This window comes from Bos grunniens, chromosome 23 (genome assembly GCF_055505025.1).
Source record: "Bos grunniens cultivar Pamir isolate PY7600 chromosome 23, Bosgru_T2T1.0, whole genome shotgun sequence".
Lineage (NCBI taxonomy): Eukaryota > Metazoa > Chordata > Mammalia > Artiodactyla > Bovidae > Bos > Bos grunniens.
Genome location: NC_141187.1, coordinates 8351436 through 8365943, shown reverse-complemented (window position 1 = coordinate 8365943; position 14508 = coordinate 8351436). Strand labels below are relative to the sequence as shown.

The 14508-nt window shown below is 44.4% G+C and overlaps 2 protein-coding genes and 1 long non-coding RNA gene across 5 annotated transcripts in view; all 3 read right to left on the bottom strand.

Moving 5' to 3' along the window:
• Positions 1 to 5306: 5306 nt before the first annotated feature.
• On the bottom strand, positions 5307 to 9336 carry LOC147346550 (uncharacterized). Its single transcript, XR_015152948.1, has 2 exons — positions 9020 to 9336; positions 5307 to 6168 (listed from the first exon to the last, which is right to left on the bottom strand). It is a non-coding gene; the product is annotated as an uncharacterized LOC147346550 (long non-coding RNA).
• Positions 7323 to 9025, bottom strand: LOC147346551 (endogenous retrovirus group K member 7 Gag polyprotein-like). The gene is given in 1 exon segment (XM_086371066.1): positions 7323 to 9025. A coding segment is annotated over 1 exon segment (1533 nt). The 5' UTR covers positions 8949 to 9025; the 3' UTR covers positions 7323 to 7415.
• A 3119-nt stretch (positions 9337 to 12455) lies between the features above and the next one.
• GCLC (glutamate-cysteine ligase catalytic subunit) overlaps positions 12456 to 14508 on the bottom strand; it is a 45600-nt gene continuing 43547 nt past the window's right edge. For all 3 annotated transcript variants that reach the window (XM_086371062.1, XM_086371063.1, XM_086371064.1), the window contains exon 16: positions 12456 to 14063. In XM_086371062.1, the coding sequence (XP_086227188.1) occupies positions 13852 to 14063 (212 nt within the window). In that variant the 3' untranslated portion in view covers positions 12456 to 13851. The remainder of the gene's footprint in view (positions 14064 to 14508) is intronic.

Genomic DNA, 14508 nt, shown 5'->3' with positions numbered 1-14508 from the left:
AGGAAAGATACAAGCATGTTGCTCAGAACACATTGTAGAGTGTTCAGTAAACAGAACCCTATGAAAAAAACTATGAATTACCTCCTTTGATGCAATCATATGATTTAAATATATCATTCTACTTTTAGATTAATGATTACATCTTATATTAATATATGCAGTATCTGTGATTCAGAATGGACTTTAAAGGAAAGCTGTCTATCTAAAGTTCTGCATTAATTCTTTTTCTACCACAATTCTGATGAACAGTCCATCTTTACATGCTTTAATGTATCTAGTGACAGGAAACTCACCATGCTGCCATAAAAATGACTAGAACTGGTACTTTCCTGATGGTCCGGTGGCTAAGACTCCATGCTCCCAATTCAGGGGGCTCAGGTTTGATCCCTGTTGAGGGAACTAGATCCCACATGCTGCAGCTAAGAAGTCATATGTCATAACTAAAGATTCCGCTTGCCACAACTGAGACCCAATGTAGCCAAATAAATAAATATATTTTTTAAAATGACTAGAATTTATTGAGGAATTTTTGAGCTGGCTTTCTGTATCATCATTTTATTGAATTCTCACATCATCTCAGTGATTGAATTACCAGAAGATGGACAGAATAAAATGGTGGAGAAGAATGACTTTTGCCAGGATGCAAATCTGATGAGTGATACTCTCCACACTCAACCAAGTTAAATGTGATTCCAAACCCCACAAGATCAGCTATTATTTCACAACAATTTACATTCAATTTCTGAAGAGAACAGGTTCCTTCAGTTCAGTTCAGTAGCTCAGTCGTGTCTGACTTTTTGAGACCCCATGAATCACAGCACGCCAGCCTCCCTGTCCATCACCAACTCCCGGAGTTCATTCAGACTCACGTCCATCGAGTCAGTGATGCCATCCAGCCATCTCATCCTCTGTCGTCCCCTTCTCCTCCTGCCCCCAATCCCTCCCAGCATCAGAGTCTTTTCCAATGAGTCAACTCTTCGAATGAGGTGGCCAAAGTTCTGGAGTTTCAGCTTCAGCATCATTCCTTCCAAAGAAATCCCAGAGCTGATCTCCTTCAGAATGGACTGGTTGGATCTCCTTGCAGTCCAAGGGACTCTCAAGAGTCTTCTCCAACACCACAGTTCAAAAGCATCAATTCTTTGGCGCTCAGCTTTCTTCATAGTCCAACTCTCACATCCATACAGGGTCCTTAGATTAAAACAATTTTTTCACTTCATCTCAATGGAAATGTGAATCTATGAGAGGCTCATTTTAGTGAATGACAGCGTTTTATACAAACTGAGGCAGTTGCAGTGTTGCAATTCTAGTTCCTCCAAAAGTTTCCCCTCATCTTCACTGTTGTTTTCCTCTGGAAACAACAAACTTGGCTTGGATCTTTTCTAATGACACTAGAGCTCTTGTCCAAGTCTCCTTTTTATTGAAGATAAAAATGACTTGAACATTCCTAAACCCAGTCCATTGGTCTCACTTATTATTCCGGATTTTTCAGCATAATGTAGTGCAAGTTTGAACACTGCAAAAGAGAATCAAATGGTGCCTCACTTACTTTGGGAAAAAAGATTTCTTTGCCTGTGGAAAGTTCAAAAATTTTCTTGGACAGGTAGAGCTTGAGGAGCAGTCACTATTGTTCCTGGACTTGAGAAGCGTCTATGTCCCCAGGACCCCAGTGATAATTCAGTACTGCTAGTGGAGAAGGCAATGGCACCCCACTCCAGTACTCTTGTCTGGAAAATCCCATGGACTGAGGAGCCTGGTGGGCTGCAGTCCATGGGGTCACTAGGAGTCGGACATGACTGAGCGACTTCACTTTCACTTTTCACTTTCATGCATTGGAGAAGGAAATGGCAACCCACTCCAGTGTTCTTGCCTGGAGAATCCCAGGGATGGGGAAGCTTGGTGGGCTGTGGTCTATGGGGTCGCGCAGAGTTGGACACGACTGAAGCGACTTAGCAGCACCAGCAGCGGTTGTGCGGTTGCCCCCAGGAAACTATCACATCTAATTCGACAAACAGAAAGTCATAATTTACTCAGAATTCACCAGTTGTGACAGTGTGGAAAGCCTAACAAAGGTCCACCTGAGATGGCAGGATAGAAGGAATGCCGAGGAAAAGTAACTCAATGTCGCAAATATACCAAAGCCCCGTGAAAGAGGGCACTACCAAAACTCATTCATGTAAATCCGACACAGAGTTTATAAACTCATACAAATTTCTTTTCAAAAAGGATGGGATGTATACATTTACGCGTAACCAAGATGTACTGCTTTAAATGTTGTAAATCTCAACTTTTCTTCAATACTAATTAAATATAAGGACAATTCAGGTAAAACAATGCAGTAACTGTCACCACACCATCATCCCTAAGGTGATCTTGAGGCTGAACTTCTTCACTGAAAGCAGGAGGAGAAGCAATCCTGCTCGGCTCCGACTATGTAAGAGAAGTCTCAAGAAAGAGCTTATCTCCTGAGGAAAATGCAGTTAATTTGGTTTCTGGAATAAAGTGGTTCTCAGGGTAGAAGTTCTAGTCTCTGCTCTCGATGCATGAGACCATATGCTTGCTTCTGTGGGCAATAAATCAACACTCGGGAGCAAACAAGTGACATTACACGCACAGACCTTCACCGAACAACAAGCAGGTGGAAGTTTGTATCATTACAGGATGCTTTGAGTCCCACAAACTGTCACAGAATAGGACTCATTTGTAGAAAGCCTGGAAAGTTGCAATACCTCTGGAAAAATGGGTTCTTCATTATCACAAGCTAGTTAGCATATAGAATGTCTCTCTCTTGTCCAAGTAGTTTAATATATTCTCTGTAGTTTTCAGAAGCTATCAGCACTAAGCTGGAAACTAAAGTGAGAAGCAGGTCGGTGGTTCCTTTATTTAAGGAAAAATATTAATAACAGGAAATGGACCAACTGGTCGCATTTCTTCTTACCAAGGGAGACGCATATCCTCCACAGAAGACTGTCATTTACAGGCTGCATCAGCCCTCAGCAGGCTTAGTAGGATGCTTTCCAGTGAGATTTTAGCGATGTCCTCTATTAGGAACTTTTAAAAAGTATTCTTATTTATTAATTTATTTGGTTGTGCCAGGTCTTAGCTGTGGCATGTGAATCCAGTTCCCTGACCAGGGATGGAAGCCAGGCCCCCTGCATTGGGGGCTCAGAATCTTAGCCACTGGACCACCAGGAAGATGCTTAAAGATGCTCTGGGGACAACAAACAAACAAAAACCCAACAAACTACAACAGTAACAACAAAAAAACCTTTTTCTGCTCCAGTACTCTTGCCTGGAAAATCCCATGGACTGAGGAGCCTGGTGGGCTGCAGTCCATGGGGTCGCTAAGAGTCGGACACGACTGAGCGACTTCACTTTCACTTTTCACTTTCATGCATTGGAGAAGGAAATGGCAAACCACTCCAGTGTTCTTGCCTGGAGAATCCCAGGGACGGGGGAGCCTGGTGGGCTGCCGTCTGTGGGGTCGCACAGAGTCAGACACGACTGAAGCGACTTAGCAGCAGCAGGTGCAGCAGCAACACCGTCGCGCGCCCCCTGCTGGCCGCCGGGCCCAGATCCGGACACCGGCTGGAGAAGCTTGCGTAGCCTCGCCCGCTGCGGACAGAGGTGAGCGAAGTGGCGAAGGTGCGAGGGGACTTCAGAGCGCGAAGGAGAGACCCCCGAGCTGTCGCTGGGGAGGTGGTGCGAGCGGACATCCGGAGCACTAACGGGAGAGACGCAGCCCCCCGACCGCGCCCTCCACGGCCCCGGCGTCCTGGCCCTCTGGACCCGGGGAGCCCAGGAGCAGGGCGGATGCCCTCTGGTTCTTGGGAGCTCGGCGGCTGGCGGGGCCGGGGTGTGCCGAGGGGGTCATGGGACTTCTTTTAGAGGATGAAGTTGCAGATGGTCAGGCTTCCCAGCTCCCTCTGTCAGGCCGAATGCCCTTGGTGTTAGGAGGGAGGTGCTGGTGAGACGGGGTATCCAGGGCATCTTTCAGGGCAGCACTGGGTAAATGCGCACCGTGGAAAATGTCCGCTGCCCATTTTTAATGGGATTTCCCCCCCCCCCCCCATATTGAGTTGTATAATACTTCCTCAGATCCCAGTGATGCTTTATTGCGACTGTGCTGCCAAGTACAGTTATCATCTTCATTTTACATTTTTTTTTAACAAAAGAAAAACAGAGTTTATTAATACGTGCAGTGTGCTTATTTTACATTCTTTCATCAGCCTTTTTGGAGAAGGAAACGGCAGCCCACTCCAGTATTCTTGCCTGGAGAATCCCACGGACAAAGGAGCCTGGTGGGCTCCAGTCCATGGGGTCACAAAGAGTCGGACACGACTGAGCGACTAACACACACACACACATTGAGTTGTATGGATTTTTAAATATATTTTGGATATTAACCCCTTTATCAGATACATGATTTCCAACTATTTTCTCCCATTTGGTAGGTTGCATTTTTGGTAGGTTTCCTTTGCTTTGCAAGAATTTTTTACTTTGATGTAGTTCTACTTGTTTATTTTTATTGCTTTTGGGGTCAGATTTTAAAAAGTCATCAAGACCTGTATCGAGAAGCTTAACACCTACGTTGACTTCTAGGAGTCTGTGGTTTCAGGTCTTGCATTCAAGTCTTCAACCCATTTTGAGTTAATTTTTGTGTATGGTGTTATTATTGATAGTTGTCTCATTTCATTCTTTTGCATGTGGCTGTCCAGTTTTCCTTACACCATTTACTGAAGGTATTGTCCTTTCCCCATCGTGTATTGGCTCTTTTGTTTTAAACTAATTGACGGCAGCCATGAAATTAAAAGACACTTGCTCCTTGGAAGAAAAGCGATGACCAACCTAGACAGCATATTAAAAAGCAGCGACATTACTTTGCTGACAAAAGTCCGTATAGTCACAGCTATGTTTTTTCCAGTAGTCATGTATGGATATGAGAGTTGGACCATAAAGAAAGCTGAGTGTTGAAGAATTGATGCTTTTGAACTGTGGTGTCGGAGAAGACTCTTAAGAGTCCCTTGGACTGCAAGATCAAACCAGTCAATCCTAAAGGAAATCAGTCCTGAATATTCATTGGAAGGACTCATGCTGAAGCTGAAGCTCCAATACTTTGGCCACCTGATGTGAAGAACTGACTCACTGGAAAAGACCCTGATGCTGGGAAAGATTGAAGGCGGGAGAAGAAGGGGATGACAGAGGATGAGATGGTTGGATGGTGCCGGAGCCAGCCGGCAAAGTCGATCAGGTCCCGAGAACGTGCACGGCGGGGCTAAGAAAGAAACTAAAGCAAGAGACTACAAAGATGGGGTCGAGAGGTTCAGACACGTCACCACGAAGGGACGCAGTCTGACACCAACTTTATTCAACATCTCATATTTATACAGAAAAGCGTGAGAGAGACAAAACAGTTGACCTTTTTTTCTTGGTTAGCCTATACATCTTACAAACAGTCACAAGAAATCTTGAGAGCATGGGAATGGCTCCCTGTTATTATTTCTTACACCAGATAACATTTTTCTGTGCGTGAGAAGTTTGCACAGAACTCCAGGTGCCTGCAGTAAATAAGCGCCTAATCTCTGGGGTGGCGGGACAGAGAGCTATGTTTGCAAGCAAACCCTCAAGGACTGAGGCAGCTCCCAGAGCTGTGTCCTTCGGACAAAGGACCCCGTTCTCACGGGCAGCTCCCCGCAACTCCCCCTTTCTTTTTATATAGGCACACGCTTATGTTCCTTTAACCGCAGACCATTTCCATAGATGGAAGCCTTTATGATCCATAGATCATCAATCAGTTTTTTAATTAAACAAGGTGCAAGAAATAAAACAGTTTTATTAGTGTATATGGGAATAGACCGACCCTCCCAGTCCACGGGTTGGAGAAGGGGAGGATCGGGAAAATAAGCCCAGTAAGCATTTGAATATTCTTCAGAGTGTGCAGTGTTAATCTGATTTAAGATAATTAATAAGGTTATCAGGAAGCTTAAAGGCGATATCGGATCGCCCTGCACCGCAACACGATTCTGTGCCTCTCGCATCAATGCCTGAAGTTGTTGCCGAGATGGTAATTCATCATGCTCTTGAATTGTCAATCTCCTCATCTGATTTGCTAGAGACTGTCTCCGCCGTGCGTACCAACCTTTCCGGCAGCCAGCGCGGCGCTTCGGCATCCTGTGGGAAAACACAAACATGCCCTCGTCCCCAGATTAGTACTGGATCTGGTCCATACCATTTTCCTACAAGTGGGTCTTTCCAAAAGACTTTAGGTCTTATTGTTTGTGCATCAAAGTTCCAAAATCGCTGTGCTGCTGAACGGCCACTTATATCCAATTGTAAAAAATTTAGAACAAATAAAGCATGGTTTAGAGAGTTGGAGGGGGTATTGGGATACAATTCCCCCTTCTTTAGTTTTTGCAATTGATGTTTGAGAGTTTGATGTGCCCATTTAATAATTTTTTGACCTTGAGGATTATAAGGGATACCTGTTTTATGTGAGATAGACAATTGCGTACAAAATAATTGAAAATTTTTTTCAGTGTATCTTGGACCATTGTCTGTTTTTATGGTTTTAGGGGTTCCCATAACAGCAAAACATTTAATGCAATGAGCTATACAATGTTTGCTAGCTTCTCCGGATTGTAGAGAGGCATGTAAAAAGCCGGAGAAGGTGTCAATAGTAACATGAACAAATTTTTGTTTACCAAATTCAGGAATATGGGTAACATCCATTTGCCATATATCGTTTGGCAACAATCCTCGAGGATTAACTCCATAGTGGGGGACGCTAAAAAACTGAGGACACGTTTGACATTGCTTAACAATCTGTCTGGCAGCTTCTCGAGTAATGCCAAATTGAAGTCTTAAGCTATTGCTGTTTTGATGGTGTAAGCTGTGGGAAGTTTTTGCCATTTGTTCCAGTGAAGGAAATATCATACGTGTAGCTTCATCAGCCAAAGCATTGCCTCGTGCTAAAGGTCCAGGAAGTCCAGAGTGAGCACGAATATGACCAAAATAGCATTTATTAACTCTGGAGCAAATTAAATGTTGTATATCACGAAAAAGAGTTTGGATAGTAGAATTCAGGGTACCAATAAATGGAACAGTCTCAATAGTGTTTAAGGCTCTTATGATATATTGACTGTCAGAATATAAATTAAATGGAGAAGAAATTTGTAACAAAGCCTGAAAAACGGCAAATAGTTTTACTTTTTGAGCAGACTTATAATTAGTATGCCAGGTGGTAGTATTGTCCTGTATAATCATACTAGCTATTCCATTAGAAGAGCCATCAGTAAATACAGTTAGGGCGTCGGCAAGGGGCTGAGAAACAACGATTTTTGGGAAGAGAAATTGGTGATAATGAGCAAATTGCAAAATTTTATCTGAGGGATGATTATCAAGCCGTCCACTAAAACCAGCTAAGGCAATAACCCTTGTAATGTCGTGGCCAAAGTTATGCCTTGAATGTACGAAGGGCTGATATCGGCACAAATTTGTACATAATCGGATAAGCCTCCCTTTTTCTTGTAAGGTCTCAGGGCAGCTTGACAAGCCGAATTGGCATTTTCATAAGCAAGCTGTTTAGTCAACACCATCTCCACCTGCTCATCTTCTATCATTTTACCAATTGTCTCAAGCAGGCGGGCAACAAAATCCTGATATGGCTCATCTGGCCCCTGGCGAATTTTAGATAAATCTTCAGTCTTTTTATCAGAATTTGGAAGCTTTTTCCATGCTTGTAGAGCCGCAGCACTAATCTGAGGGTAGGCTCCAGGTAAATAATTAAGTTGACTATTAGTGTCTCGATATTCTCCCTCTCCCACCATCATTTCATAAGTGGTGTTCAGTCCCTGTCGCCGATTGATATCGGCTGTGATCCCACATTGCTCAGCAAACTCAGATTTCCATAGTAAATAATCTCCTCCAGATAAACAAGCTCGAGCAACCTGTTTCCAATCATTAGGTGGCAGATTTTGATTTCCTAAAGCCTCTATAATAGCCTGAGTAAACGGCGCAGTCGGGCCATATTGTGCACAAGCCATTTTTAACTCTTTCAGTTGCTTAAAGGGCAGCGGCTCATAATACCTCTAATGTTGAGCATTTTCAAACACTGGATAGATTCCTGAAAACCCGGGAATATGTTCTCCTTCTTCATTAGCTCGCTTAATTGCTTGTTGAAGAGGAGATAATAATATCTCACTTTTAATTTTTATGTTTTCACCGGGCAAAGAAGCAGGGATAGATATAAGCTCTCGCGGTTCTACGAAAGGTGGAGGTGGATCGAGTCCAGCAAGAACCGAGGGAGGATATGCTGGAGGCACAGGCTGGCTGGAGTGGGAGTCTCCCTGTGCATCCTTTTTTACTGCTATAACAATCTTCTGAATTAAATTCTCCAGCTGTTCTTCAGTAAGCCCTGAATGCTTTAATTCGCCTTTTCCTGAGGGGGATTCCATGTTAACCATCATCTCCCAAGGCATATCCTCTCTATGGTTCTGAGCCGCTTGTTCATTTAACTCTTTCTGTTCATCAGAGCTTAACACATCATCATTCCCTCCAGCCTTATAAGCTGTTCCCTCAGGCACAGCATAAAGCGGCTCAGGTGATGGGGCAGAAGGCTCTGTAACTTCGGGTCCTGTGGAATCCCTGAGAGCCGTTTGAATTTTATGTCCCTCATGTTCAGGATCCAGGCAGTCTCTTATGAGAGTCCACAAAGAAAAAGCATCCACAGGAACACGATTGGGACCATGTAAGGAATAATATGTCTGCAATTGTTTTCCTACCTTTTTCCAAGTTTCCAGACTAACTGTTCCTTCCTCTGGAAACCAAGGACAAACCTCCTCAATAAAAAGTAAAAACTTTTCTAGCTGTAACTTATTTACATGAATTCCCCTACCTTTTAACATAGTTTTCAACATATGTACAAATAACTGGCGGCTATTGCCTTGTCCCATGATTTATTACTCTCGACAATCACCCTCCCTGCCCTTTACTTTTAATTACTTAGGAATTCCTCTTTACTTACCTCAATCTTGGCGGGCAGCGGCCGTCGTCGCACTCCGATTCTCGGGTCCCTGTTCGGGCGCCACCTGCCGGAGCCAGCCGGCAAAGTCGATCAGGTCCCGAGAACGTGCACGGCGGGGCTAAGAAAGAAACTAAAGCAAGAGACTACAAAGATGGGGTCGAGAGGTTCAGACACGTCACCACGAAGGGACGCAGTCTGACACCAACTTTATTCAACATCTCATATTTATACAGAAAAGCGTGAGAGAGACAAAACAGTTGACCTTTTTTTCTTGGTTAGCCTATACATCTTACAAACAGTCACAAGAAATCTTGAGAGCATGGGAATGGCTCCCTGTTATTATTTCTTACACCAGATAACATTTTTCTGTGCGTGAGAAGTTTGCACAGAACTCCAGGTGCCTGCAGTAAATAAGCGCCTAATCTCTGGGGTGGCGGGACAGAGAGCTATGTTTGCAAGCAAACCCTCAAGGACTGAGGCAGCTCCCAGAGCTGTGTCCTTCGGACAAAGGACCCCGTTCTCACGGGCAGCTCCCCGCAGGATGGCATCACCAACTCGATGGACATGAGTTTGAGCAAGCTCTGGGAATTGGTGATGGACAGGGAAGCCTGGTGTGCTGCAGTCCACGGGGTCGCAGAGTCAGACACAACTGAGCGACTGAACCGAACTGACCAAATATATGTGAATTTATTTCTGGGCTCTCTATTGTGTTCCATTGGTCAGTTTTTATACTAAATCCATGCTGATGACCACAGCTTTGCAATGTGGTTTGAAATAAAGCCTGAAGGCACGATTGCTCTTACTGCATCTTCCATACTTCATGGGTTTCCCAGGTGGTGCTAGTGGTAAAGAACCCCCTGCCAATGCAGGAGATGTAAGAGGCACAAGGTCGATCCCTGGGTTGGAAGATCTCTTAGAGGAGAGCATGGCAACCCACTCTAGTATTCCTGCCTGGAGAATCCCATGGACAGAGGAGTCTGGAAGGCTACAGTCCATAGGGTTGCACAGTGTCAGACATGACTGAAGTGACTTAGCACGCATGCACATACTTTGTAATGTTTCATTTCACAAAATGTTAAGAATGAAAGGGGCTTTTAGGGACTAGCCAGGCAATTTGCCTCCATTTACCATAAATACAAATAATACCATAATGCAAATACAGCAAGTCCCCTACGTACACACCTTTAAGTTTTGAACTTTCAAAGATGCAAACCTGCCTTCCATCATGGTCAGGCTTTAGTGCAATTGCAGCTTGTCCTGTCTCCAACTGTTGACCCTTCAGCTCTGCCGTCTCCCACCTTCTCTCCCTCCTCGTTGGTAACTCTTCCTGCCTGCTCACTTGATGCCAGCCCCTGTGTGCATGCCAGCTGTTGTCCTCTACTGCTGTACTTTTCAAAGAACTGAACTGTAAGATTAAAAATGTTTTATCTTTTGTGTTTGTTTTTTCAGGTATTATTTGTGTGATAAGTATTATAAACCTATTACTGTACAGTATTATATAGCCGATTGTGCTAGGCTAACTTTGTTGGACTTACGAACGTGGTCAGAACATGAACAGAACTTGCTCATGTATAGACTTAGTCTGAGGAGTGCATCTTTCCCAGCCAAGGTCACCTGCTGAGGCCTCCTCACGTCCAGTCCAGACATTGGTTCCCTTCTAATTTACACTTTCCTAAATATCACTTGGCCTATATGTTCAGAAGCACTTACAGGGAATGTTAAATATTTACACAAAAGCATAAAGAGGAGAGAGCAGCTGGTAGATCTCAGTGGCTTATCTTCAGGAACGCAGAAGCAGGGAGCCTTAATCTAAACGGAAAATTTATTAGCAGCACCCTTAAGAACCTGCTGTTAACCAGCCCATGCCCAGTTCTGAGAAGGGCCCATTCCCCAGCAGGGAACCTTGACGCCCTGGAATCCCAGGCCCATAGCCCAGGTCCCTTTCCCTACATCTGACACCACCAGGGCTTGAAGGATGCTGTTACATTTTCTCTCTGCAGGGTCCCCAAGGAACCTCCTGAGATGTGGCCTCATCCTGGGTTTCCACACTTTGCACTTTTTGTGCAGGTGCTAGTTCAGAAGGAGGCAGCCCAGGCTGGCTCCCTCCACTGAGACAGAAAGGCTCACCAACAGCCAGGGGCCGGGCTGCAGACAGAAGCATCCTGGGGCCAGGCCAGGCCATGAGGCACATGGATCTTAGTTCCCTGACCAGGGATGGAACTTAAGACCCCTGCCTCAGAAGCTTGGAGTGTTAACAACACAAGCCTGCCAGGGGTTTGTTTGTAAACTTTTCTGTGTTTTTTTCCAGTGCTGGGTCTCCAGTGCTGCACAAGCTTTTCTCCAGTTGTGTCAAGCGGGGGCTACTCCATAATTGTGGCGCGGGCTTCTCACAGTGGTGGAGTCTCTTGCTGCAGAGCATGGGCCCCAGGGCAGTGAGTTCAGTTGTGGCCCGAGGGCTTAGCTGTCCTGTGGCATGTGGGATCTTCCTGGATCAAAAAACCCATGTCTCTTGCACTGGCAGGTGGATTCGTCGCCACTGAGCCACCAGGGAAGCCTCCTTCACAGGTTTTGTTTGTTTGGAAACCTCTTGTAAATCCAGGAGACTTGATAGGTCAAGAAAGGGCCAGTTGTGTTCTGAGTGAGTGTCTGGGCTCAGCCAATGCTATTTCCACCAAGGACAAGGCACTCCTTGCTTATCTCACTGTTTACTGTTTTGCTACCAAAGCCTGAACCCTCAGCTGTGTTCAGGAGGAAAAGGTGATGCTTTGTCTTGGACAGAGACAGTGCTATTTGATGTTCATATACACATGAAAGATCAGTATCAGCTGAGACTTAGAACGGATGTGTGTCTGAGGTACAGGAGTCATCTAAGTCCTTGTTACTCAACATGGTCCACAGACCAGCAGCATCAGCGTTGCCTATGGGCCCCCATCCCAGGCCCACTGAGCCAGAGCTGCACTTCAGACGTGTGTGCAGATTCATTTGACAGTGATCCTGCCCTGGGATCATTCAGATAGATAAAAGCAGACCAGCAGGTGAAGCTGAGAAAAGTGGACGGGCCAGATGAACTAGGGGTTGGGTAGGTGAGGGATGTGTGGGCAATGGCTGTCTGCCGGGCCTGCTGATCCAGTCTGAGTGGATTCACCACTGTGCACACAGCACCTGAGTTACTTGCATGTAATTCACCACGTGATCACTGACTCAGCACGGTGATGGTTTGGGATAAAAGGAAAATTCATGTCCGGCGGTCACTGCTCCCCTCCCCACAGGGCTGAGGGCTCCTGGGGAGGTCAGGCATCTGTTCTCATCACTGTGCTTCTTTCTAGAAAGCGCTGAGGATGGAGCATGATGAAGAAATCATTTTCTGGCGTATTTGGGCTAATTAAAAAAACAATCCACCACCATCCGATTAGTTGTAGAACTCACTTTCGAGAGCTTTCACAATGCCAATTCCATTCTTTTATTTCCTTATACCACAAACGTTTTACTGCCTTTTTACAACCTGAATTTACATAAGCAAATTGCAAAGGAAAAACAGGCATTCTTTTATCCTCCAAAATGCATGTAAGAAATATAGCACAAACTCTAATATTTATACATGAACAGGCTTAGCTGAAGCTTTATGGCAATTTCTTAAAATGAACATGACAGTTTAAATATTTATGCCTGTAAAGGTTTGCATAATCTACTATACATAGTTATTTCAGAAGTAGTTAAGACATTTAATTAATCAGAGAAAAATGTCAACAAAAAAGCTCTAACAATTGTGTGCAACTTAAATTATTTACAATTAAACATTTAGGGTCCTGATTCACAAAACTTAGTGCATATCATGATTTTTGCAGAGCAGCTATGCAAAATATTCCTTGGGTAAAATCTAGAATGAATGGCTTTTCGAAGAATGTCTGTAATATGCTTATTGGAAACCAGAGGAAAAGTAACAAAACAAAAACTTCAGCAGCTGCATTTGATTTGAAAATTTAAGTAGACAGCAGCAATCAGAAAAAAAACAGGGGCCACAAGAGAAGAGCTGGTGGCATTTTTGATATTAGTTTTGTTATGTACAAGGAGAAAAACAATTCTCCCTATTTTTGTCCTTAAAAAAAAAAAAAAAAACACCCCAATAATCACTACATGTGAACTCAGAGTCTTTCTTCTTCCAGAGTCGTCTTTAAACTTAACACCAAAATTAGCAAATGTGGATAAAAAGTACCATCAGTTCAGTGGGTTTTGTTTTAGTAGGGAAAGCCTGGGACAGGGTTACCAAGGGATTAGCTATTCAAAGTAGGAGAGAATTGTCACAGATAAGGCGCCAGAACCCCAAGCTTCCCCCTGAAGCACTTTGGTGGATTCAAAATTGATTTTACATATATGCCAAAGGAGATGATGCAAAGAAAATGAGCAGGACAATCTGTTTTCAAGGTAAAGTGACAGAATTTTCAGTGAATCAGGTACCAGGTTAAAGCCTTAAAAAAAAAAAAAAAAAGCCAAAATTTACAGTAAACATTTTAAACTCTGGAATGCAGATATAGTACAGTTACCGGTAAGTTACATTTACAAAACTGCTTCAGACAGCAGCTGCTCCAGAGTCAGAATTGAAAAATGTACAAGCCAGCTCATGAGAACCTTAGGTACAATGTTATTAAAATACATTGTTAATCATAAAAATACTTTACTATGTACATGTACACTGTATAAACTCTAGGTCTGCTTAATCCCGCCTCTGCCAGTGCAGCGCGCCATGACCCCCCGCTCCTCACACAATGCACACAGCCGGTCCAGCCGTCAGTTCTTCGGGAACGCGGGGCAGGGCTTCTCGTCCTGCAGGGTGTCTAAGCGGAAGAGTCGGTTTTACTTCCACTGTACCTGACTTTCCTAAACGCTGGTCCGAGTAACTCTGGGCACTCACACGATTCGTTTGCGATTTGATTACACTTTAGAAGAAGGCTATAGTTCATCTGGTCAGTTATTACACTGTCCTGCTTGTAGTCGGGATGCTTTGCGATAAACTCCCTCATCCATTTGGCAACTGTCATTAATTCTCCTGGAGGGGGGAAAATAATTTTTTTTTTTTAATGACAACTTAGTAATATTTTTTTATTTGTTGGGTTTGGCTTTTATCTTTAGAAACCTGACATTTAGCAGCTGGACATCACAACCCTGAAGAATCAAGAGTGGCGTTTGGGCCGAGCCACAGGACAGGGGCTGGGAACAAGACGTTTTTCACCTCGTCTGAAGAACTCCTCCTGGGAAGGGTTTCATGCTGCAGGCAGGCTGCAAGAACACACATGCCCTGCTGCTATGAGACCTGTTAGGTGCCAGCCATACAGGGACGCCGGCCGCCCTAAGACACAGGAGCCAACACACGTTGACCAGTCTGTGTCCTCCCATCCAGCCAAACCTGCCCGTATTGGTGTCAGAGACTGCCCTGGACGGGGGACTCTGTGCTCCCCAGAGCGACCTGATCCAAGAGGGACACAGAATAGTGT